Genomic DNA, 27,421 nt, shown 5'->3' on the forward strand with positions numbered 1-27,421 from the left:
GCGGGCCAGGGGCGGCCACCGCGGAGCAAGAGCTCTAGGCGACCACGAGATCCCGAGGGTGGGGCTCGTCTCTGAACAAGGGCCAGCTGCCCACCCCGTGGAGGCCCCACGTCCGGGACAGGCCCGCGAGAAAGCCCCTCCCCCGGGCGGAGACGACTCCTAGAAGTAGACGCCGCGTCCCGCCGCGGGCCCGAGTAGTACCCAGAGGCTGCCGCCGCCTCGCCGAGTTCCTGCGGCTGCCATCGCGCGGAGTATGGGCGCAGATGGCCATGGAGGGCTACAGGGGCTTCCTGGGGCTGCTGGTGTCGGCGCTGCTCGTCGGCTTCCTGTCCGTGATCTTCACCCTCATCTGGGTCCTCCACTACCGGGAGGGGCTTGGCTGGGACGGGACCGCGCTCGAGTTTAACTGGCACCCGGTGCTCATGGTCACCGGCTTCGTCTTCATCCAGGGCATAGGTACTGGCACCTCCTGGGAGGCGGCGGGGAGGGAGGGGCCAGGGGTTCCCGACTCAGTTCCAACCGAGTGGGGCTGGGCGAGGGAGGGGGTGAGGGAGCAGAGCGCGGGCGGCGGAGCCTGGGAGTCGAGTCGGCGGGGCGCGGCACGGCGCGGGAAGGGGAGGAGGGCGGGCTCCCCGGGCCGCGGGCCGCGGGCCGCGGGCAGGGCGGTCGTGGGCGAGCGGGGGAGCCGCGGCGCTGGGGCGGGGCGGAGGGGCCCGCGGGGCCGGGGTTCGCAGCGAGACGCGTAGCGGGGTCGGTTAGGCACTGCTACGGCGGGGAGGGCCAGCCTGGGCGCTACGGCCCCACTTGGTTAACTCTTTGGTGCGAGTGGCTGGGACGCCACTTGAGGCGCGCCAGCGACGCCGGACGCGGGAGTGGAGGAGAGATGCGGGAGCGCGGTGTACCTCGGCAGACCACGAGCCCCCGAAAATCGCCCCCAGTGGGCCGATCTTATGCAATCAGGGGCGCAGAGATCTCTTTAGGGGAGGCCTTTCATGAAACTTGCTTGAAGCTACCGGTTAGGAGAAGGCAGCAAGGGAAAATGGAGGGGCAACAATTTGCTTCTTGTCTTATCCACACCCCTGAGTGAAGGGGCCAGGCTGCCGGTGGCCGGGGTGAATGAAGGCAGCATCAGCCCTGGTTTCACTCCTAGAGCGTTAAACGCAGTAGAGCCCGAGAAGCTGCCAGGACTCAAAAGGGTGTTTCGCTGCCTTGCCTGGTCATTGGACAGTCTTGAGCCCGACTTGTTTTTGTGGCTGCGAACTGGCCAGAGTTCCCCTGCGGGGCTTCCTGTTGGGCGCTGGCCCGGAACGCAGGGCCAGAGATGCCCGCAGGGGACCCGCGGCTGCCTGGATCCAAGAGATGCTTCTACTTAGGACATCTTTCGGGTTTGCCGTGTCGGCGTTTGGCTCGGGTGAGCCAGCTGCGGGCCTGCATTCTCTGGGATGAGATTGGCACGGAGGGAGGAGGACTCAGTCGATGAAAGTTTGTTTTTGGAGATATAATTGACATTAATTTCAGGTGTGTGACATGATTATATATGGAAATAATCACCTCAATGTTTAGTTAACATCCATCACCTCACAGACTTAAAAAAAATTTCCCCCTTGGGATGAGAATTTTTAAGATCCGTTCAGATACGGGATATACTATAATTAACTGTAATCACCATGCTGTACATCACATCCCCAGGACTTATAACTGGAAGGCTGCACCTTCCGACCACCTTCACCCATTTCACCTGCCCCCTTCCCCCGGCCACACAATGGCAGTTTTTGTTGTCATTGTGTAGTGCTGCTCACAATGTCCTCACAGTTTCCTTTCCTTCAGCTGCTATTGGGCTGGAGGAACCTCTGGTTAGTGGTGCAAACACCATTTCTTTGTAACCGCTTTCCAAAAAGTGAACTCAAGGGCTTGGCGGAGAAAGTAATTAGGTAAAGGTAGAAAGTGGTGGACTGGGGTTAATGTCGCAGAAAATAAAGAAGAGTGGAAACGGCTAGGGTAGAGGTGCCCATAGGCTGAAACTTCTGGCCTTGCCTCTAAGCAAGGCTGCCTTTTCTCCACCAGCATTTAACTTTCCACAAACAAATGAGAACAAAAAAGCGCCGACCTCATTCCTAAAGAAAAGATTTTTGTTTCCGTTCAAACCTTGGGCAGCCGCCTTGGCTGGCCTGGCCAGCATCCTCACACTCTGGGAGGTAGTGGAAGCCTTTGCTAATGTCCAGCTGTGGTTGGGAGGCTTCCTGGTTGTGAGATTGGCACCCGGGTGTGAGTACCACTGGCCAGCTGAGTTATTTTGTTGCGTAAGTCCCAGTTATTTCACCACTAAAATGAGAAAAACATACTCAAGTTCCAAAGTCACTGTCAGCAGAAGCACTCTTTCCTTCGAGGTGGGGCTCTTAAGATTGGCCAGAGCTGTCAACACTTTCTGTTTGCTCAAAGCGGTAGGAACAGTCTCTTCATCTCTCTACCAATTCTTCAGAGCAGCTCCTAATACTAAGAAACTGCAGAGGGACTGGAATACCTTCTCATGACTGAGGGTAAGGGAAACATAGATGATAATCCTTGTTATGAGGAGACAGTCTACCATTTATTGAGTGCCTTTGGTGTGCCCACTAAATTCATCATTTCACAGATATTTAAGAGTAAACTGAGGACCGGAGCAGGTCAGCAACTTACCCACACAAGTAGTAGAAATGTTTTCAGTGGCTTTATTTTCGAGGTTCATTTCTCTGCTTTTATGGCAATATGCTGATTTTCTGCAAAATATCCTTTTTAGAGAAGCAAAAGCCATCTAAAATACACTTTGAAACTTAGAGTCCATTATAGTTTTCCTAAAAGAATTTCTGATTTCTCTGAACTTTAGACTGTTCCTAATCTGCTTATATTCACTTTGCGGCAAAAATGTGTAAATGGGTATTTTGGAAATTTTCATCTGCTGCTTTTATTTAAGCTTAGCTACTGTGTTTGTATTAATTTTGGAATGTTTGTCCTGTCAACATTACTCATCCTGTTTGGATTCCAGATTTAATCAGATAATACATTTAATAGGCATGATTATAAATGTTTTCATACATAGATACAGATACATAGCACTTATGAGTTCTTGCAAGTCTTGGCCCACCTGCACCCCCTCACATCCAGCAGTACTGAAGCCTCCAGAAGGACTAGGAGTAAATATTTGACTTTATAGACCATGTGGAAAACACACATGTTACAGACTAGCCATGTTATAAAAGCTTTTTTCCTGTGTGTAATTGCTTCAATTGCAAATTTTTAGGCTATGCTGTTTCAGATCTCTAATAATGAACATGATGTAATTGAGTTCTTCTGTGATACACAACTGTTTAGAGATGAGAAGGGAAGGCTAAAGTACCTTTAGTTATTACCCTAAGCATAAAATGCTTTACAAATGCAAACAGTAAACAATATTTAAAACTAAATGAGAACAAGTATGTGCCCCTTGAAACACCTTTCAGAAGTAAGCGCTGAAGAAAGCAAGGCTGACATAGAAGGAATAAAGTAAGTATCTGTGTCTGTATTTTGGAAAACATAAATATTCTAAAATAACATCTAACAGACTATAGGATATCTAAAAGTGAAATAAAACTTTAAGCTAGTCGGAAATCTAGCAAACATGAATGAGGAAGTTCCAAAGAGAACTTTAGAAGAGGCTTTGTGCTTCTCTAGAAGGAATGTTTCCCATGAAATAAGTATACTGCCAGGAAATCAGAGAAACAGAACTTGAAAAGGCCACAGAAAAGACTGAAACAAATAAAGGCTCTCAAAGTGGCTGTTGACCTTTTAAAAGGTTCAGCAAGGTGGAATGTGTTCTTTAGTAAAAAGTAGGAAATTCAAGGATATAAATTTAGTGAAAAGAAGTCTCGGCAATTCTGTACTCCTTACTTTTCCACACGTAGAACTCGTCACTGTATAAACTGAAGGAGGAGAAATTCAATAGTATAATGATCTCAGGTTGGTTTTGTGAGAGAATATAACTTCATTTAAGTAACATTTAAAAGAAATTAAGAATGGTTCATGAAAGCCAAATGCAAGATCCTATTAATGTCTCTAAAAGTGACCAAATTTCAAGAATATATTTTAAAAGGCTATTGGGGTAAAACCTGGCAAATGGGGTAAAACCTGGCAAAGAAGATAATGGACAAGGTGCCCCAAATACCTACTCCAAAACCATCCTTTGGGACACCATAGATAATGAAACCTATTAATCTAAAAGAAACAAGGGTTTTTTACAAAGCATAAAGACAGCGTTCAAGGCGACCCGAAACACATTTTTTTGTTATAAGTAAGTACGTGCAGATCTCTTTTTAATGTAACTATTAAAAATGTTTTAGGCATGATTGTTTTGCTCACGATTATATCCACAGCATCTGGAATAACACCTAGCACTGGCATAAAGTCATCCAGTAAATAGTTGTTGAATGAATGAGTGCTTATTCCGGTACCATCGTTAATTGTGAGTAACAAAATGCAATTTTACAGCCGTTCATTTGTGGTGACAATGGTAAGGATCTAAAGTAAAAGCGCCCTCCTCTGCCCTCAGTGATTCTCCTGTTGAGAGCCAGTTTGAAAGCACTGATTCCATCAACCTCAGGGAAGAAAGGGCATGATGATACTATATTGGAAATGCATCTTTATTCTTAAGGCCTCAAGCTCATTAGAATGCTACTTGCCTGACTACTCTTTGTGTCCCCTTTTGCCTACCTAAGGACATCATGTCATCAACTCTCCCTTTCTCCTTGTGCATCAAGTTTCTCCCCAATTGGATTATGTCCAATATGTTATAATTTATATCATCTTAAAAACAACCACACTCTTGACCCCATATTCCCCCTTCAGCTCCTCCTTCAATTCTCTGCTTGCTATACCAGAAAACTTTTAGAAATTTTTGTCAGTACTTGCTGTCTCCAATTCCTCTCCTCCTGTTCTCTCTTGAACCCACTGCAGTCAGGCTTTACTCCACTACTCCTCCAAAATTGCTCTTAACATAGTATCAATGGCCTCCACATGGCTAATTCCAGTCCTCATCAATTCTCAGTCCTTACCTTGCTGGACCAGAAAGCAGCTTTTGGTGTAACCGACCCCTTACTCCTCCCTGGGATGCTTCTTCACTTGGCGTCCAGGACACTGGACACTCTTGGCTCTTTTCTCCTCATTGCCTACTCCTTTCAGTATCCCTTGCCGGTTCTTCCTCATTTCCTTGATTGCTTAAGACAGACAGCCCAAGGGCCAGTCTTCTGACCACTTCTCCTTTCCCGATGCACTCATCCCCTTGGTGATCTCATCCAGTCTCGTGGCTTTAAACACCATGTATTCACTGAATCCTCCTATATTTATATCTTCAGCCTGGACTTCTCCCCTAAACTCCAGACCCATCTGTCTACTCAGACTCTTTACTTGGGCGTCAAATAGGCATGTCCAAATTTCAGCTCTCCATCTTCCTCACATCCCCAAAACCACTCCTCCCCCAGGTTTCCCTGTTTCTGTAAATGGCAACTTCATCCTTCTGGATCATGACAGAATAGTCGTCTGTACAGTTGTCTTTCATTCCTCCTCCTCTTCCATGTTTCTCATCCAACCCATCAGAAAATCATATAGACTCCAGATTCAAAATATAGTATTATCCAAATTCTGACCACTGACTATTTTCATTATTTATTCATTCATTGTCTGTCTTCTACTAGAGTGTAGGCTCCCTTGTCTGTTTCTTCACTGCTGTATTGTATTCATGGCGTATAGAAAATTACCTAACACATAGTCGGCATTTAATAAATATTTACTAAATTAGTGAAAGCTTGGCCAGTCCTTTAAGCCAGGGGCCCTACCTACAAGGAAACTAACATACATTTATTAAGCACTTACTATATGCCAGACACTGTAAAACAAGTGAGTAATCTATAGCCCTGTCTACAAGCTGTTCCCATCAGAGTTTGTTAGAGCTGAGCTATGGTTTCTTCTAGGAAACCGGAGCCCTAAATATTCAGAGCTGTCTAGGATTTGAAGTTCACCTCCTAATTTTAGAGATCAAATGCCTGACCAGGATTAGACCATCAGATGATGTCAGAGCCAATAGTATTTCTAATCTGTCATAATACTGATATGCAGCACAAGAAAATATAGCCAGTGTCTCTAACAACACAACATTTCTTGGTATTTGTAAACATCTAGTCAATTAATTGAATCTTTCTCTTTTCATACACTATTTGTTACCAAGTAGCTGCCTTTGTGAGGATTTCAGTCACTTCAAAGAGATGCTTCTATAGCCAAGATGCTAAAACAAATCTTCCAAACCACCCAAATCACTTCCCTCATTTCAATTCTCCAAAGGTTTTCAGTTTCATGATACTTCTCCATGAGACAGTCTGACCTCACAGGCGTGTTTCAAAGCTCAGATTCCCATTGATAGCCACTGCAGGAATCTTTTCAAGGAGTGTATTTAAAGAGGGTTCTCTGCTTTTCCATTTAAACTTGAGGTCCTCTGGATTGAGTCTGGTAGATTCTCAGGTGCACAGGGAAATTAGTTATAAATCTTGATCATCCTGCTCTGAACACTCTACCAAGGAGATCAAAATAATACCTTTTTCAAAGAGTGAAGAAAAGTGTAATGGGCACACCATAGTTCAGTAGATTATAAGTGTCTTAAAATTCTAATATACTTCAAACTCAGAAACTTACTCTTATTTTATTTGGGGGTTCATTTAAAGCTTCCCTAAAGCTGTTACATGGATCCAAGTGCAGAATACTTTTTACTTATGTGAAGGAGACCATTTGGTTCTATGTGAGCTAACACTTGGGTCAGCGCTACAAATTATCTTATTTTTTAGTTCATGTATTCTAAAAGAGGATCTGCTCGTTTGCTGGGAAATACTGAATGAATTACTGTACTTTATTAAGATTTATTTATTCAACACATACTGAATTCCTAGTATGTGTCAGGCTCCGTGCTAAATGCTGGGAGGTGACAATAGGCAAGACAGACATGCTGCTACCTTCTTGAAGCACAAGATTTAAACACAGAACTAGAGTCAAATTGTTTTCTATGTCATTCCCTGCAAATGCCCTTCTCCCCACATACACTTTGACAAATTCTGTATTTGCATTGCCTGCTGTGAGACAAACTGGTGTCTGTGGATAGTTTTGTAATCGTATGTGGATACAAGGCTGGTGTCAACCCTGAGATTACATCTTAGAGAATATGTATTTCACATATTCCTGAGTTGATTATGCTGCTAGGAAGGGAGAGATTTTCTTTCTTTTTTTAAATTTTTATACTTTTGGAGAGGAGGTAATTTAAAAAATTTTTTAATTTATTTATGTATTTTTAACTTTTTTTGTGGGGTAGGTAATTAAGTTTTTATTTATTTTTACTTATTAATGGAGGTACTGGGATTGAACCCAGGATCTATGCATGCTAAGCGCACACTCTGCCACTTGAGCTACACTCTTCCCCCAAGAAATTTTCTAATAATTCAATTCAATTCAAGTGACTTCATATTTCCCTTCATTGTCGAAAGAATAACTGTACACAGGTGTGGATTTCTTTTTCTTTCCTTCCTCCCTTTCTTTCTAAGTTTATCAACAGTAGCATGTTTCACCACCAATAATTTTTCATTTAAAAAGTTTTAAAATGTATTTTTCCCATATATGTGTTGATGTTTCCACTCATTTTCTGGGCAAAAATGGTCTTGCCAACTAGCGCATCTAACAGAAAACCCTTGTTTCCATCCCAAGCAGCTGTTTGATACCATTTCCCCTCCTCATGGGCTCGTGGGACCTTTTTCTTCCTTCTCACTGAGCCTCAGGAATGATGTCTAGGTGAGTGCCAAGCCAAAGAAGCAGGAATTACTTAAATTCCGCTCTCCAGGCGGTTTTTACAACTGTTGAGAAGAGCTTCTTGTTTAAGAAATGCGGTTGATTTGTTAAGGTTGCCCCTTTCTCCTGAAGTCCACCATATTTTGGTTATTTATACATTTTTAAAAGCATGTAAACACCTTATGCAAATGCACCATTTTGCGGTTTTCCTTCGTTTATCCAGAGAGTGTTCTGAAGCCTGTTCAGCTATCCAGCAGGATTTCTCTGTCGCCAGGGTATGGGCTGAAAACTGCCTCACTCATGTGAGAGCCCCTCAGATTTCCACAAGCTGCCTGCTTAAGAGTTGAGACTAATTGGCTCTGGGGTTTGCAAGCTTACAAAAACATTGTTCTAACTTTAAGGCTATTATGAACTCTTTCAACCATACAGAAAGTAATATAACAGATACCCACATACTCACCACCCAGGTTTAACAGATGGTAAGATTTTTGCCATCATAAAAATTGACAAGCCAAGCTGATAGGAATAAAAGATAATGCAGGATGATGGAGGGGAGAGGTTGGAGGCAGGCACCCTAACGTGAGCAAGAAACTAAAAGAGAAATAGAAAAACTCTAAATTAGACCCGGGGACTAAAAACTCACAATTGTCTGGGCCCCTTGGGATCAGAGGCAGGGACCTCTCCTGCTTCAGAAGTCCCTAGGGGCTTTCCCTTATTGTAATAGTATAGTATGTTTTATTGATAACCCAAAATCGTCAATAAAAAATTAAATTGTGTTCCATTCATGCTACTGTTGGAGAAGGAAAGCTAGTGTGCAACCAATCTGAAAAACATTTGAGTAAATGTGAAAGGCTTAAAAGTCAAATTTTGACACTCACAGTGGGTAGACTGCAGTTTTATGAGAAGTTTAACACATTTCTCTGTGGTGCCCATAGTACTGACAAGAGTGAAAATTCTTTACTGGGAACATAGTTGTCTTTGCATTTTGGGCAACACTTTTTTAGGTAAACTTTTTATTGAAGAACCACATACATGCGGAAAAGTACCTAAATTATAAGTGATGTGTTTTCATCACATGAACACTCATGTACCAATCATGAAACAACATTCCAGGCACCCCGGAACCCCCTGGTAACACCTGTAACTCTCCTCAGTCACGATGACTATTCCTGAGTTCTAACATCTGAGATTAGTTTTGATTTTGGAAACTTTTGGTATAATACAGTCCAGATTGAGGAGGAAAAGCTGTTGGGACTTACTGTTCATGATTTGCTTTTCAAGCGCACATCCTGAGTATTTCCTTTTCACATGTAGATGTTCAAGTTCCCATTCTAAGAGTCCTTCCCCTGGGGCAGTGCCTGGATGATATGGTGATGGTGATGATAACAACAATGGTACTGATTTTAAAACACTAATTGAGATTGAACAAGGTACTTCTCCTCTCTGTGCCTCAGCTCCCTCCTTGGTATAATGGTGATAATAATCACACCTTCCTCACAGACTTGAGAATTATGTAAACATGTAGAGCATTTAGCATGGTACCTACACCTTGCAAGGACTCAGGTATTTGTGTGTGTGTGTGTGTGTGTGTGTGTGTGTGTGTGTTTGCGCGCGCATGTGTTAAATGAGGCTAAACCAGGAGAAAGGGAGATGTATCATTAGGTTTTAATATTTTGCCCATTTTTATTTTACTGCTGCCTGATCACACAGATTGTAAAAGGCTTGACTGTTTGGATAAAAGATCACTAAGCCATTGGGTGAAGATACATTTGCTTTCTTTAAAAACTAGAGAATGATATAGTTATGACAATGAAATTTATTTTAGTAAATATTGGAAATAATCTATATGTCAATTACATTTCAATAATATACTATTGTTTAGTCTATTACCTAGAAAATCAAATGTGTATGAGAATATAGTAACACTCTGAATTCATGTTTTCAAAGATAATTTAACGATGTGTGCAATGTTTGTGATATAAGTTTAAGCATAAAAATAATTTTAAAATGCAAAAAACAGAGCAAAAAACCCACTAGAGACACAAGGAGGGTGTGCCTCTGAATCATCAGAGGAGAAAAAGCATGAGGAGGGGAAACTGTAAAGTTGGAGTTGCCATCAATTTGATTTCTGAACTTCGATCAGTCTGCAGAAAGTGCTTTTACATTTATTTATTTAAAAAATACTTAAGGATCTCATGAACACAGATAAAACTAATGAAATCTGAATGAGGTCAGTGGATTACATTGATGTCAATTTCCTGTAGTAGTACTGTACTGTAGTTATGTAACGTGTTGCCATTGGGGGAAACTATGTGAAGAGTATGTGGGATCTCTCTGCATTATTTCTTACAACTGTATAGAAATCTACAGTTATCTCAAAATAAGACTTAAAAAATACTTACGGAGCTTCATACATATTTTGAGCCCAGGGCTGTCCTGGGCCCTGGAGATACAAGGAGAAACAGCAAGACACTTTCCTGCCCTCAGAGAGGATGAAGTAGGGATGAGAAGGGCCCTTGAATTAGCTTTTAAAAATATACCTATTAAGGTGTTGCATTAAATGGTTTGAAAAGATTTACTGAATATAGAAATGATTATCTACAAAGTCTCCATGTCCTCAAGGAAATATAATCAATCAACATTTATAAGACACCTATTTGTGCACTAAAATTAGTAAGTAGTGATCGTTTAGAATTTGGATTAGATAAAAGGAATTCTGTCCTCATGGTGAGGGATCTCTAGTGTTGGAATGAAGCCAAGGAACAGGAAGGCTGACATCTTGCACTGAAAGCTTTAAAGAGGCTGAATTCACATTTGTCTTTGTAGGTTTTTTGTGTTTCTGCCTGAAAATGGACTAGGTAATCTATATTTTTATGATCCAATGAAATTTCATACATCCAAATTATGTCTTTAGTGGGGAGAGGCTGCTGCTGCTGCTTCATCTTCCTCTCCTTCTTTTCTGGCACTAAGAAATACAGATGATTCACTGCTGATATAATGGAATCCATCTTCCAAGAAAGCAGCCTTTAAACTTTTACCATCTGCCATACATTTCCAGCTATCTGAATTTTCCCTGACATGGACTGAAGGAGTAGGATGAAGGTGGATGGGGCAGGAGACTGTTTTCAGAACCAAAACTAATTGCATGCTGGTTAGGGTGGCCATATAATCTACTACCTAAACCAGGACACTTAAAAAAAATGAAAAGAAAAGATTTTCAAAAATCTTTTTGTTGAAGCTTAATGTACACGCAGAAAAGCGTACATATAAATATATAGCTTGATGACTCTTCCTTCAGTGATCTCCCACGTAACCAGCACGTAGATTGAAAATCAGAATATTAGCAGAAGCCTAAAAATCTCTTGTACATTCCTTTCCAGTTGCTGTACGCTCACAAGGGCATCCACTATCCTGACTTCTTATTGAAGAGTCTTGCCTGTTTTTATACTTCATGTCAATTGAATCATACAGTATATACTTGTATATGTCTGGGTTCTTGGCACTGACATTATAGCTTGGTCCATATCTTTGGGTGAAGTTCTACTTTTAGATCATTCGTTCTCTTTGCTATATATTATAACATACTATCAATATATCACAATTTATTTAATTCATTCTATTAATGATGGTCATTTGGGAAATTTCCAGGTTTTGGTCACAACAAATGGTGCTGCTAATAATATTCTTATGGTGAACATAAGTACATATTTCTTTGAGTTATATACCCAGGAGTAGAATTGCTGGATCATAAGGTATACATAAGTTTAGCTTAAGTAGATACTGCTAGTTTTCCAAGGTGTTTGTTGTCATTTAAACTCTTACCAGCAAAACATGGGTTCTGATTGCTTCACAACCTCTCCAGTACTCAGTATTTTTCCATGTTTAGCCACTCACATATGTGGCTGAGTTATCCTCATTTCTCTGTTGACTCATGAAGTTGATATCTTTGTTATGTCTATTAGCCACTTGGATATTCTCTTTTGTGAAAAACTTGGACATACTCTTTCGTCTATTTAAATCTTTGTGCATATTTTTCTATTCTTTAGTCTTTTTCTTATCAAACAAAGACACTTAGATGAAGAAACCAGATTGTAAGATTCAGAATTTAGTTTTGGATGTGTTCAGTTTGAGATATTTGAGAGGCATCTATATGGAGATGTTGAGAAGCCATTGGATTATGTGAGTCTGGAGTTCAGAAGAAAGTTCTGGGCTGGAGATGAGAATTTTGGAGTCCCTGCCATGTGGGTTGCATTTCAGTGAAATAGTGAATGAGATCACCCATAGAGCATGCAGAGGGAGGGAAAAGTCCTAGGACTGAGCCTGAGGGGCACCAAGATTTGTTCATAAGTTGGGAGTAAATGAGATGCCAGCAAACAGCCCAAGAAGGAACCACTGAGAGGCAGGGAAGAAGGGAGAAGGAGAAGCCAGGAGAAAAGGATTTCACGATAGGGAGTGTTCAGTGTGTCAAACTGTTCATCTTATGTTGATTCAGAAAAACCCCAAATGTTCTGTCCCCTCTTGTCTCTCTAGCCATCATTGTATACAGACTGCCATGGACCTGGAAATGCAGCAAGCTCCTGATGAAATCCATCCACGCGGGCTTACACACGGTTGCTACCATTCTCGCCATTATTGCTCTGGTGGCCGTTTTTGATTTCCACAATTCCAGGAACATCCCCAATATGTACAGTCTGCACAGCTGGGTTGGTCTGATAGCTGTCATTTTCTACATCTTACAGGTCAGTATCTCAGCGTATTTATAAGTGAGATGTAAAAAGTGAAACAATTTAGATACTATTCATTCATAGTTTCTTAGAAATCATTTCATTCCCACTGGTCATTGTTCCATTTGTTTCCATTATTTGTATTTTCCCCTGAGGGGGCCCTGGAACTGCAGAATTTGCTTGAATGTGAGGTTTTAAATATAGACACATGGGTGGAGGGAAATTGCCATCTCATAACATCTAAGCTGCCATTGATTGGACTTTACATTCCATGTGCTGGATAAACTAACACAGGCAAGAGCTCTAGGTTTCTTCCCCATATTTTCTGACACTTCTATTTCCTAAGTTTAACTTTATGAGTAAGGAGGTGACTTTTTATCTCTTTGTTAGATTTTGAAGAATTGGTATTTATTTTATTTTCCTCCCGTCTTCATTTATTAAAAACACATACTCTTGAGAGCACTGTCTTTGAATGTAAATTAATGGAGTGAGATAGGAGTTTGGCTGTTCTAGGTCACTAGAGTAAAGTTAATTTTGTATTTTCATTAACTTTTTAATTAAAAAAAATTTTTTTAATTGAAGTATAGTCGATTTACGATGTTGTGTTAGTTTCTGATGTACAGTATAGTGATTCAGTTATATATATATGTATATTCCTTTTCATAGTCTTTTTCAATATGTGTTATTGCAAGACATGGAATATAGCTCCCTGTGCTGTACAGTGGGATATCCCTTGTTATTTATCTAAGGTTAATTTTTAAAGTTTTTGGTGTTAACCACTTTGTTGAAAAATCTGTAAACTATGTCGATTCACTTCCTTTCTTTAGTCAGTACATATACAAACTCCTGATCAGGACATCACTTAACTTTACTTTTCTGTAGTCATAGGAGAGTAAGAAACTGGAGTGAATCCACAAAACCCCAAGGCATAGCTTACAATATATGAGTGTACGACCTCTTTAAAAAAGGACCTCTTAGCAGACATTAATTTGTGATTTTTCTTCTTAAAGTAAGACTTTTAAAGCCTTAAGTCTCTTTGAATTTTAATCAAATAAAAGTTTATATCTAGATATGATTGATTATTTAAGTTTGCCTTAGCATGCCTGGAGGTAGGGACTGGGGAGTTGAAAGGTGCCAGACATGAGGGGAGCACAGGGCAGATCCTGTGTCAAACATGATCTTCCTGATCAAGAATGAACAAGAAGACTATCTCATATTGGGTGTCTGAGCCGAGCTCAGCTCTCCTGTCCTCAAAGTTGACTTTCCCTTGGTGTTCTCATCTGGGAGGCAGCTTCCTCCTCCACTGCCCGCTGATGGACCCTCCCCCTTCAGAGAGTCAGATGGTAAGAGCAGGGGCTGTTGAGATGCTGCCAGTTGCTTTGGGGATCCCCTTGGCCTACTGGCATCTCTTGGGGACTTTTTCTCAGCCCACTGTTCTGCTTTCATTGGTCTGTTACCCTCACTTTGCCTCACTTCCTCTGCACCGCTCCAGAATGTGGGATTCTAGGGCCAGATTCTAGGGTTGGATAATTTAACCTATCACAACTATAAATCAAAACTATAAGTAAAATGAAAAGTTGATTCTTTTTTTTAAAAAAAAGGGGGAGGAAGGTATAGCTCAAGTGGTAGAGCACGTGCTTAGCACATGTTTCAATCCCCAATACCTCTTCTATAAACAAACAAACAAATAAACAAACATAATTACCCACCCCCCAAAAAAACTTTAAAAAAAATAGACTACAATAGGTAAACCCTTGCAAACCTGACTGAGAAAAAATTAAATATACAACATTCAGAATAAGAAAGAAATATAATCATAAATACAAATAATATTTTAAAGTAAGGACAGATTATTAGATTTTAATATGATAATATTCTTTGAAAAAATCTTAAAGAAAGAAAAAGGATTATTTTCTTGCTGAATATAAACTACAAAATTTGATCCAAGAGGAATTAGAAAACCTAAAAAGACCAATAACATTAGAAGAAATTGGTAAGGTCATTTGAAGTCTATCACTAAAAAAGGCATCAAGTCCAGATTGTTTTAACCTTTAGGAACAGATGCTTTAAGCTGTTCCAATACACTGGGAGGAAACAAACTCCTCTGAGATGTGGCCCAATGTGTACCATACTTCACATCTAAGGTGGCGGCTCTGATGGTAAACATCTCTACCAACATCCAGCAACAAACATCAGCCTAAACTCTAAAATACTGAGGACCTTTCCATTCAATAAGTAAGATATTGATGCTTGCTACCATTTGTCTTTCAAATTTGTTTTAGCAGTTTTAGCTAATATACAAGATAATGAAGAAATCTGTATAAATAATAGAAAATTTGTGAGTTTTTTTTTTTCTGTTTGCAGATCATATAATGTATGTCTAGAAACCCAAGAGATGACTAGAATAAAGAGAGAACTTGGAAAAGTGGCTGGATATAAGATAGCCATTCAGTATCTTTTGCCCATAGAAAGTAGAATCCTATAAATCTTAGAGTACAGTACTATAAAATCTTACTGAAAAACAGACAACATGGTATGATTAGAGCGATACCACGTTACTGAAAGAAAATCTCATATGGAGACATCCTTCCCTCTTCAACTAATATTTATGTTTAATATAATTCTCACTTTAAACCCAACGGGAGTCTTAAACTTTATGCAGAGAAACAACTGCCCAAGGATAACCAAGAAAATTTTGAACAAAGTAGTGAAGGGAGCCCTGCTTTATTCAAAACAAGTTATTAACACAGGAATAAACAAAATACATTCATGGAAAGAATAGAGAGTACAGAAAAAGTCCAGGTGTGTCTGAAAGCTTTTTCTGTGACACTATGGTATTTCAATTCACTGGGGAAAGAATGTTTATTTAACAAATGTTACCATCATAATTGACTATCTGTTTGGAAGAAACCAAACAAACAAAAAGACTCTGTACATCACACAAAGGAAGAAAGAAGATTCCGGATAGATTAAAGATATGAGTATAAAAATCTCTAAGTCAATGAAGAGAAAAAGAATGTTAAGAAGTGTATAATCAGAAGTAGGGGAGACCATAAAGTTAACAAGAAAGGAAGAGAAAGACGTATTTGCCTACATAAAATTTTTAAAAAGTTAGTCATCTTTCTGTATCTGCAGAGGATTGGGGGACACTTGGCAGGGCCAGTGACATGGGTTGGTAAGAAGAATTTACCAGAAAGGGAGAAGTTTAAGAACAAAGAAAAGTTTAATAGGTACGTTGCCACCGGCAACAGCAGGCCACACAGACCAGAGGTGGCTGCATGTCCACCGAGTGGGAATGTGCAGGGTCGTTTATTGAGAAAGGCGCTGTGAACACAAAGGGATGGGGGAACAGATTTCTGATTGGCTGTAAGTGAGGTAAGGGGCTTTGGTATGTGGGAGGATAGTGGATTTAGGACTCCAGTAAGATGGAGACATGGGCTGACACAAGTAAGGCAGTGGAATTTATGACCCTGATAAGGAGGAGATGTGGGCTGAGACAAGTCAGCCTGAGCTGCAGTGAGGCTGTCATTTCCCAGGGCTGTTCATTCTGTGAAGGCGAACACGTGTCGGGAGTTTATCTCTGGAAGAGGAGCAGGCAGATGCCTAAGGGTGGAAGTTTGGGGGCCACAGGGCCTTAGCAGGCACCTGTTGGCACTGCATTCATGTCTCTTGTCCGTGTAAGAAATGAGTTTGTTTTTCTTTTTCTTCAAGATTTGTGGGAGTTGTGTTAAATTCCTTCTCATTTATATATATTGCTTACATTTTCCATTTTGGAGCTTGTATTTTCTCTCTTTTGTTAGTATTTCTTGATAAATAGAAATTCTTAATTTTAATGAAACAAATTAATCATCTTTTCCTTTAAGGTTATTATTTTTTGTTTTGTTTTGATGACTTGTTTATGAAATCCTCCCCTACCCTGAGGTCAAAACAAACCAGATTCTCAAGTTGTACTCCAGACCAGCAGGATCAGAAACCCTGAGGGTGGGGCCCAGCAGTAAGTGCTTTCCCAGGCCCTGCAGGTGATTCAGATACACTCTGATGTTTGAGAACAATTGGCCTAAGAGAAAAGCCTGTAAATAGCCAACAGGTTACACTACAGTCATACTACTGGAAATCCTAATTTCTCCTATGGTTTCTATTAAGAGTATTAAAGTTTTGTCTTTGTTATTTAAGTACTTAATTCATCTGGATGCAAGTTTAGTTCATGATGTGATATGCGCAATTATGAACTGCCTGTTGCACCAGCATTTCCAGATTGGCAAACTTAGGGACGCATTGTATAATTTCTAGAAACATACATTTCCCCATAGCATAATTTCTTTCCTCAATGTGGTACAAGATATGTGTGTAAAAAATCCAAACATCTTTCATTTGTCTCTAATAAGAAGACAAAAGTAGGTAAATTTAGACTTGCTTAATAATTAATTTTTCAGTATTTTATCTTATTTGGAAATGATCTCGACAGTCAATGAATTCCCATCATTTAACTTAACATAGCAAAATTCTAAAGTTTCAAGTTACCAAAAAGATTTGAAGAAACTATTTTTAAGTAGACATATCGTAAAACATAGTTACTCTTAAAGAGTTCACCTACACACTCTTATCTCTTACAGATAATTTACTTATGAAAATATCATCATGCCAATTATTTTTCTTACTGACAGATTTTGTAACAGAGATAACATGAACTTATTTGACTTTTAATAAACCTAGATACAATAAAAGTTTTACATTTAATGCTGTTAACTTTAAAGATAGTCCTGTTAAACTAACAAACTTAAACTTGTTTTAATCCTAGATCACATGATCTTGGAAAAATTGGGGTTAGTTTCTATTACATTTAGAAATATTTAATTTATAAGCAATTACTTTTAAGCCAATTAAAGAGCTTTTTTACAAACTAATTTTGATAATATCATCCAAAAGCAGAAACACATCATACTATAATGTACAGATGGGCATATAGGCAGACACTACCAGAGATCTCATAGCTTCATTTTAAAACTTAGTCATGAATCAGATATTACAATGTAAAACTCACTAGTTTATAACAGTTGGAATAAATTAAGTTTACTCACCTGAGTTTAAAAAGGTTTCTTTTCCCATTTGTTCCCCCATCAGTCTCAGTTAAAAAATAGTCTAGATAAGAGTTTCCTGAGAAGACCTGGTAAAATGTTTACGTCTCAGAGGCACAGGGAGATAAATGTAAGCTCCTCCTAAGATAGACTTTTGTTCCCTTAAAGTCAGAATTTTGAAAAGGTGTGTGTGTGTGTGTGTGTGTGTTCCAAACCAGCTTTTCTAGTTGTGTACACAAAGCCAATCTGGGGATGTCAAAAGAGCTCCATCTTGGCCATTTCAGGGTGAGATCTTCTTTAGCATAGTTTTCCCATCTCAGTTAGTACTTGCAAGTATAAGCTTCATATGTACATAAACCTGGCCGGTGTGTTAGTCAGAGGTTGATCATCTGGTACTCCTTCTTCTGTTTGGGAGGCTTTCCCCCTATTTTAAAGTCTGTTTGTAAGGATAAAATTGCTATTGAAAACTGTGTTAGGTCAGTGTGCTGTTTGTGAGCTTAATTCCTTTAGGTGTCACCCTAGAGTAGTTTTAGTCCTTTTATGTGTCTCAGCTTCCCTTTCAGCAGTCTAACACCACCTCTGGCACACAGAGCACTGGACAAATGGTGTTTAATCCGTGCATGGGTTTTTCTGTGGGACTGCTGCGTGATAAGAGGACTTCCACAAGTTTCTCAGTTGCTTGACAGAGTCTTAGCTGGCCAGGAGCTATTGTCCCTTATCTTCAGAGCTAACAGCTCTCATATGGTATCTTCACTTTTAGTCCAACAAACTCTGTTAAAGTAGCCAATTCAAGAAAAGATGCCAAGTCAGCCCCTTCCTTACCTAATTGCCCAGTCCAAACCTTCTTAGTGACTTTCAACTGAGAATTCAGGTACCTCTTCCTGAACTGCCTTAAGTTCAAGGAAAACCTGTACCTCATAGTGAGTTTATCCATCACCAATAAAACTCCTGATTCTCAACCAAGATGGGAGATCCAAGACCCTGAAGAGACTCACTTGGTCATCTGGACTCTCCAAAGAGACAGCGGGCACAAGGGTCTGGTCCCTTGCTGGTACCAAGGCTCTGGATCCTTGCAGCATTCAGGTGAAGGAGAGAAGTCTGCTCTGGGTCCCTTCATGGTTGCCAAAACTGTCGACTGATAGAAAAATGCACAACGTGAGGGCTGTAAATTTAGGTTTTATTCTGGGTCTTACTAAGAACTGTAGCCTGAGAGACATCCACTCAGTAGCTCTGAGTAAACTGCTCTGACAAAGTAGGGAAGAAGCCAGTATATATGTCATTTGGGGCCAGAAAATAACTGCAGTCAAGTATTCATCTTGGTAAAAGATTACTGCTAGTCACAAAGAACATATATTTCAAGTTTATGATTTTAGTGTTTTTCTAATATATGAGAAGATGCGAGAATCTGGGTTGACTAGAATCCTTGAGACACACATCTAAATATCTAAGGGGACTATTTGTCCAAAGCACAGAGCATCCTGTTTTTGTCTTCATTTCCTCTGTCTGAAGCACAGAGTGCACTGTTGGTCAGTGACCACAGCAGGTTAATCCTTGCAGAATTGGATGTTGAGAAAAAATGCTCCTTTGCTTACAGTGAGAAAATAGAGACAATTCAATCAAGAGGTTTGGGTAAGAAGGGGAGGATAAAGTGGGTAGTACTGGTCAGAGACAAGAGTCATGGCAGATGTTTGGGTGCAATTTTTTTTTTTTTTTTTGACTTTGCATCAGTAGAGAAGGAAAGGTTGTGAATCCTGGAGAGGTGCAATAATCATAGCTGTGTCTTCGAGAAGCAGGTTTCTGAGACTGCTAGAAAATTGGAGGCCACCAACTCCATTGGAATCCAAGAAGGCAAAGAATTATTGGCTTGGGATGATTTTTTGGTTTGTTTGGTGGCAGATAATTGAGGCTGTTCTCTGAAGTTGCCTCTGTTTTTCCCATGCAGTGGTTGTAGGGTCATCTGCCAATAGTGGGGAGGCACCCAGGAGAGCCAGAATTGTGAGTATGGGGTAGCATGGAGGACCAGTTGATAAATCAGACAATAGAAGGATTGTTGATCAGCGCTGAAGTGCTTGTAACCGTGAGCATCATAACCACCCATTTATAGCAGTGCTAATCTCCTTGATTGCATGATCTACTCCACTGGTGCCTAGCAGACCAGGGGTAGTCCTGAGGGTGGCTAAGCCAGGCTGAGGTATTCCCAGGTGCACTTGATGAAAGACAGTGCAGCAAGAAGATGTAGGATATTGGAGACAGTGTCCAATTTGAATGTCTGTCATTTCTTTTTATAAAAAACTATGGACATATTCTAGTTGGTTCCGACCAGCCATGTTTGAAGAACACAACTTGCAAATGACCTAAGACAGAGCTTCTCAAAGTGTGGTTCCTAGAACAGTAACATTAGCATCATCAGGGGTGTTAGAAATACAGAGCCTCAGATAGGTTCTACTCTAGAGCTACTGAGTCAGAAACTCTACAGATGGGGACCAGAAATATGTGATTTAATGAAGGGATGAGTGAGTACAGTACCTGCGAGGGATATCTTCCAGGACCCCCATAGTATCCAAGGATGTTCAAGTCCCTTATATAAAATGGTGTAGTATTTGCATATATTCTGTTCACATCCTCCTGTATACTTTGTCATGTCTAGGTTACTTACAATACCTAACACAATGTAAATGCTATGTAAACAGTTGTAAATACAATGTAAATGCTATGTAAATAATTGCCTGACATTCAAGTCTTGTTTTTTGGAAATTTTTGGAATTTTAAAAAATATTTTCAGTCTGCAGTTGTTTGAATCCATGCTGACTGTGTATACATCGCAGAAAAATGAAGAGGAGCTGGGAGGAGCCTTCATATAATAATCTGTAAATCCCTTGATTGCTCATTAAAACCACCTCTATCTTTTAAAAAAAAAAAAAGCATATCATACCCAAAACAAAAGCTAGCTAGGCATGTTTCCTGATCTCATTAATGACTTTTGCAAAGAAAACTTTTTGTTATGTCTAAAAATTTACACATATCTTTTTTTAACTCATCAGTTTCATAAAGTAAGATAAAATTGTCAAAGTAAAGTACATTTGTATCTTTAAAAGACAATAATAATTAACTCAGAAAAGCCCAGGTATTTAACACGGGAACTTTAAGACTAAACTTTTATTGTCTGTTTTTAATTATAAAAGTAATATACATTTATTGAAAAATTCACAAAATCTGAAAAATATAAAGAAAACCCTGCAAAACATTGATAATGCCATTATCTAGAGATGTTATAGTATTTTGTTTATTTCCTTCAGGTTTTTACTATGTTTATGAATACATAGTTTTAGAAAATTTTAAGTATAATAGGATCATACTACATTTTCACTTTCATATCTAAAAAATAACTTTTTAAATGAGATTTTACTTTTCTTTAGCTCTCATAAGAACTCCATTTTGATGAAGAACAGTTTTCTGTAGGTGATGGTTCCTAAACACTGGAGCACTTTGCACATAGTTGGCACTTAGTGTTTTAGATTGAACAGAATGGAAGATTCTACTGCCTTCACTTTTAGGTATTTTCCAGACTGCAGTTAACCTGTATCTCCAAAATAATTTGAATGACTCAAAAGCAGTGGTCTTTAGACTTCAGTATGTGTTAAGAATCACCCTGACATTCTGTCAAAATGCAGATTCCTGGACCCTGCTTCCAGAAATTCTGAGTTAGCAGATTTGGATGTGGCCCAGGGGTCTCTTTAAATAAAATCTTGTGTTTCTGGTGCAGGTTTTCTATGAACAATACTTCAGGAACCACTAACTTAAAGGGGCTAAGGGATTTTGTAATATTCAGTCCACTAGATTTTAAGTTGACATATTACTTCTAAGATGGTAAGGTTAAGATGATTAAAAGGAAATAAAGAGTGATTATTATAAACTATAAAGTTTTATAAATTATAAGTTTGCATCATTTGGAACACTTACAATCAAAGTTAAGCATTCTATAGTTTTTTCCTTTCCTTTTAAAGTGATTTTCCTTTGTTGAAAAAAAAATTTATTTATTTTTAATTTTTTGAAGAAAATTTTTTAATTGTGAAAGTGACATTTAGGCAAATTAAGTAGGTTGCTCCTATAAGCAAATTTCTGATGTCCCATCTGCTTAGATCATTGAACTCTACAGGATTACAAGAGACACACATGATAAATCCTGAAAGAAGAGAAAACAAGAATCATTCAGAACAGTAAGACTCTTAGCAATGAAAAGAGGCAGGAGAACAGAAATAAGGAAAATATATTTTTCGATAGGTAAGTCACAGAAAAGATATGGTGACTTACTCATAGAAATATATTTGTGCTAAATCCTAGGCAGCCACTCACCTGAGCCCCATTTTTGTATAGAAAGCACAGCCTGTACATGAGGATGCTGGCCCGTGGATACTAATAGAATCACCAAAGTTCACTGAAGGAGAATTAGGAACATTCTGAAACACCAGGGGGGACTCTCTGAACCATTTCTAATCTATTCAGGTATTTGTGGTATTAAAGGACGATAAAACATGCAAACCTGCCTATCGAATGCATTTTCAATTACTTTCCATTCATCACCATTGCCTGTAAGCTGATTCTAAATGTGTTTTAGGGCATCACTCCCCTTCAGCCTTCATTCTTCTCTATCCCCCGTTAAGCCTTTGTTCTCAACCAGGAATAGTGAACATGATGTTAGCGTTTTCTCTTCATTCTCCTATCTGCTCCTAGTTGCTTTGTTAGGGTGGTAGATCCCAAAGAGATACCTAAAAAAAAGTCCCTTTAAACTCAGTAACTTAATGGTCACTAAGTCATCTTCATTTTCTTGAGGAGAACAGACTACTTAACAGGCAGCGGGTGTGGGGTAATAAAAACAAAACTGCGAAATCATTAGCGGAATAGTTTACCTAGGAATCTTGTCTTCTCTGCAGAGAATTATCCCACTAGGGATTTAATTATCAAGGAAATGGAGAGAACTTTTCTGCAGAACTCACTTCTTCCTCCTAAAACAAAATTGCCAACTTTTTTCCACATAATTTTTTAGGGTGAACTGACTAAATGTGTCCTATTGTTTTTGGATGTAGTGACTTAAGAATCTTTTACTTCCCTTCCTACTTGGCAACCTTGGGGACATTGATAAAAACAAACAAGTATGTATCAGAATGTTCACTGTAGCCTTGTTAACAATAGCAAAAAACTGGACACAGAAGCATTCATTAATAGGGAACTGAATAATTTATGTTACCATCTTAAATTAGAATATTAGCCATGAAAAAGGATAAACTAGGTAAGCATGTGTTGACATGCAGAGATCTCCAAGATACACTATTCAGGGGAAAAAAAGCAATATGCAGAACAAATACGTATAGTAAAACCCACTACTGCTTTTAAAACCTCTCCTCCTCTCTCTCTTTACACACACATGCACCTATACCTATTTCATCATAGAAATTTTCTGGAAGGACTTGAGAAAGTGATAATAGGTGTTACTTTTGAGTGGAACCGAAGTGGGGAAACTTCATTTTATGCCTTTGGATCTATATGACATGTTTTCTCATTTTGTACATATTGCTTTTATAATAATAATTTTAAAATCAGTTAAAACAAAATTAAATGATAACCTTTGAACTTTTTGATGTTTAGCTTCTCCTAGGTTTTTTCGTCTTTCTGCTTCCTTGGGCTCCACTCTCTCTCCGAGCACTTCTCATACCCCTGCATGTTTATTCTGGGCTTCTCATCTTTGGGACAGTGATTGCGACAGTACTTATGGGAGTGACCGAGAAACTGATTTTTGCCCTGTAAGTTGCATAGTTTTCCTAATACTTTTCAATTCTTAAACTGTATAATGTTAAATACTTGTTCCATTGGGAAAATGTAATAACATTTTTTAAATGTTGAAAATAAAAAGTTTGGATATTTATTTTTGCAAATGAAGACTATTATACATGTAATGTACCATTAATAATGCTTGGAAGAAGAACCAAAAAGTCCAACAAATTGTACCACTCTTACAAAACAACTCTTGAAGTTATACATGCCCTTTCAGCCATGTTGATGTGCATATTTTTATAGTAACTATAATTGTAGTGTACGTACATTTTGTGTTATCCTTTTTTCAATTTTTAAGTGATACGGGTGTTCCAGATGCTATATTGTTTTCATACTTACAGTATTTCATACAATTCCTTTGAGTGAATTATAAACATTACTTAAATTTCTCCTTAATATCAAGCTTTAAGGGAATTTACACTGAAGTTCTGCCAATGTGTGTTTTGAGCAGATAAATTCAAGACAGTTTGCCATGTCGCTGTTATCACCCTATTTGTAACTGGACACACTCTCTCCTTTTTTGTAGGAAAGATCCTGCATACAGTACATTCCCGCCAGAAGGTGTTTTCACAAATACCCTCAGCCTTCTGATTCTACTGTATGGGGCTCTCATTTTTTGGATAGTCACCAGACCACAGTGGAAACGCCCTAAAGAACCAAATTCTGTCCTTCTTCAGCCAAATGGAGGCGCTCCAGAGGGAGTGGAAAGTTCCATGGCAATGAACTTTGGCAATGTGGACAAATCAGATTCAGAGTTAAACAGTGAAGCAGCAGCGAGGAAAAGGAACTTCACCCTTGACGAGGCTGGACAGAGATCCACCATGTAAAACGGGGTAGAGATATAGCCACGTAACTTCACTTTAAAAAACCAGCTCTACAGTTTAGCTTCTCGTATTTAGCCCTAAGATGGTTGGGCTCCACTGAGTCCATATTTATTCTAATCATAAAGCAGAATATCTTGAATGCATTTGTATTGATTGAGGCCTATGAACTTACCTGAATTAGAAAGGAGATGATCAAAGTAAATAATAGTGGATATAAATTGTGGTGATGTTACCTCTCCCTGGTTGAGGACCAAAGCATTTAGCACAGTGCCTTGAACATATGATAGAACATACAATCAAAATGTGTCTGTTGGTTGGTAAATTTGATAAACTAAACTATCCCTGGCCTCTTGTCTTGCAGTCATTTTCTGTTAATTCTGGGAGTCCAGTCTTGAAGTTTTAGAATGAGGTCATGAATATCTGGGACAGGGTTTATGCTCCACAGATATCATGACTAGAGTACAGAAAAAAATGTAGGAAAGTAACTGGTTCCCTTTACCCTGTGCCTGCCCTCTGCTCCCTCCCTGGCCGGTTTGGCCTTAGGTTGGCCCTGGGGACCAGGGTTTGTATTAGGGTATTTTGGAGCAGTGACTGGGTTGTAGGTAGCTGAAGAAATCTCCAGCTGGTCCTGGAAGTTTTTCCAAAACCGACTTAGTCTCAAGGCTTACTTGGGTTCAGTGTACTTTATGATCCAGATTCCAAACTTAATTAGAATGAGAATATGCATGAATGCTTAAGCAGTATAAACCACTTAACAAATCTCAAAGAGTACTTTACTCCAAGTTTCTGGGGTTTTGTTTATACATGGAACTTACTATGTGCCAGACACTGTTCTAAGCACTTTGTAAACCTTAGCTCATTAAATCCCCAGACAAAACTTATGCAGTATGTACTGTTAAAATCTGTTTTACAGATGAGAGATGTGAGGCTTGGAGAGCTGTCACTTGCCTGAAGGTCACACAGCTCATAAGTGGTGGAACTGAGATTCAGTTCCACCACTTATGAGCTTGGCCAGGAAATTCATCATGGGCAGTTTGGCCAGGAAATTCATCATGGGCACCCTGCCACTGCCAAAGTGTCTACCTTGATGCCTCTTTGATCTTTAAGTTGTGTCTTGGTGACAAAGAAAGGATTAGGCAAGAATATCCATAGCATCCAAGATTCCTCAATTTCAATTTTTGTTCTTCAGGATCTTAGCTGCTGAACAACTTTGGGTTTCGAGATAGGAAAGACTGACTTCATAGTCTGCCTTTCCCTAGGGGCAAGAGCTAGGGTCTTTCCTGATTTTGGTGGAATTTTAGGGGATATCTTGAGTTTTGGATGGAGACTTAGAGATGACAACTTTCCTGCATGGAGACCTCTGTCTAGGCTCTGGACTGACTTAAATTAAAACCTAGAACAGTGCCTATGCTGAAATGATGCTTTTCATTTTGGGGTTGATTTTTGGTTTCCCTGCAATTTTATACTGGAGCATTTTAATGTTGATTTAAAACCTTACAGTTTATACCAAATAAACTTAACATTTTTGGTGCTTAGTGAATTTCCTTTTAGGGTAACTGGTAATTACTTCCATAGACTGAGTATGAGCTACACTCCATAAGGTCCCTTAAGCTTCATGGATAACCATTGAAGAGTCTCTGGCCAAAATACTGTTTTCTTCTTATTTAATTCTATTTCCCAAATTGTCAGTAGTGTCGTAATGATTCCCAGTGTCCAGCCCAGTGCCTGGCATGCAGTAGGAAGTAAATTCAGTATAAGTGGAGCATGCTGCAATTTTGGTGTTAAGTGGAAGGAGTAATTGTATCATCACACACAGATGTATTTTGGTAAATGGATGTTTCATTACATAGAGGTGCACAAAATTCCAGAGTTTTCTGAGGGGAAGGGATTGGTGACAGCCCCAAGGATAGAAGCTGCCATTCCATTTCATGTAGGCCAAGAAGGAGGTTATTAGTGAACAGTTAATTCTGGATTTGGCTCTAGACTTTTCTGCTCCATTGAGAAGACTTTGAGCACCCCTCACCTCAGCCCTTTATTTTATCCTTCTTGTGGGCTAATGTGAGGGTAATCTTACAGATATTATAGGAACTTCTCTTTCTTTCTCAACCTTTATGAAAACAATGCATAGTAAAATGTATCTAGGAAACCTTTCTGCTTGAGACTTTTCTTTTAATGGGCTTTTTTTATTCTAATGATAATTGTACCTTTATCTTTCAAAAGCTGAGATTTCCTACCTAAAGTATCTCCCCCAAAAATATCTCATTAAAAAGCCCACAAAAAGAATAGGAGAGAAGAAAGCCTTAAGTATCAATTCCAAAACAGTGATTGAAATCTTCCCAAATAATTATAGCTTATATCATCTGCAGAGATAGCCTGGCTTGGCTTACCCCATAATCTAATTTCAGAAGAAAAAAAGCCTTATTTTAACACTTGTCTAAATCAACACTAAAGCCTTTTGTCTCAAAGGGTTTATTGAGAAACTCAAAGGAATATCCTTTTTAAATTAATGTTATCAAATGTGTACAGCTTCCCGTTTGCCTCGTGTCCAACTAAATCCACCCTCCCAAGTCCTTCTTCCCTTTCTTTGCGTGGTCTCATTTAAGTTGTGTGGGTTAGAAACAGTATCTTAGATCTTACAATCAAATGACAAAGAAGGTAATTGCCCTTTTTAAGAAATACTGACAAGTGGCTCCTGTTTTCTAAAGGACAAAATAAAGATGTCTCACTTTTAATTAGGCTCTTTTCCCTGCTGGGTTGGAAATTCCAGTGCAATACCAGTTGACTACAACTGCCGAATCTGAAAGCCCAAAGGAAAAAATAAAGCTTTTTGCTAATTTTATTGCAACATGGTGGCATTTTTATCTTTGTATGTCCTTTTTTAGATAACTGACAGAAAACTGTAACTGCTTAGAGCTGCATAGGAAAGTATAGAAGAACGAAAACTATTTATCCCTTACAAGGTACCTGAAAACTTTTAAGTGGAAAAGATTTCTATGTTTAAATTTGCCTTTTTGTCTCAACACATTTATGGAAAAATATTAAATAGCCTGAATATTTTATAATTTTGTAGAAAAAATATACATCTATTTTTTTTTCTTGGCTTGTTTTTATATAGTAATAAAAGTTATTTTGGAAGCTA

General features: G+C 39.2%; 1 protein-coding gene across 2 annotated transcripts; it reads left to right on the top strand.

Moving 5' to 3' along the window:
- CYBRD1 (cytochrome b reductase 1) lies at positions 1-27,421 on the top strand. Of its 2 annotated transcripts, XM_010960672.3 has the most exons (4): positions 111-456; positions 12,361-12,569; positions 23,273-23,427; positions 23,985-27,421. In XM_010960672.3, exons 1-4 carry the CDS (start codon positions 264-266, stop codon positions 24,283-24,285), a joined length of 858 nt encoding a protein of 285 aa, XP_010958974.1. In that variant the 5' UTR covers positions 111-263; the 3' UTR covers positions 24,286-27,421. The 2 variants fall into 2 exon arrangements, with proteins under 2 accessions (XP_010958975.1, XP_010958974.1); XM_010960673.3 differs by lacking the exon at positions 12,361-12,569 and having other exon boundaries at positions 1-456; positions 23,985-24,259.

Source organism: Camelus bactrianus, chromosome 5 (genome assembly GCF_048773025.1).
Source record: "Camelus bactrianus isolate YW-2024 breed Bactrian camel chromosome 5, ASM4877302v1, whole genome shotgun sequence".
Lineage (NCBI taxonomy): Eukaryota > Metazoa > Chordata > Mammalia > Artiodactyla > Camelidae > Camelus > Camelus bactrianus.

Coding starts and splice junctions, on each gene's coding strand:
- CYBRD1 (XM_010960672.3), top strand. CDS start 264: ATGGCCATGGAGGGCTACAGGGGCTTCCTGGGGCTGCTGGTGTCGGCG. Junction 12,570..23,272: donor TCATTTTCTACATCTTACAG/GTCAGTATCTCA, acceptor TTTGATGTTTAG/CTTCTCCTAGGTTTTTTCGT. Junction 23,428..23,984: donor GAGAAACTGATTTTTGCCCT/GTAAGTTGCATA, acceptor CCTTTTTTGTAG/GAAAGATCCTGCATACAGTA.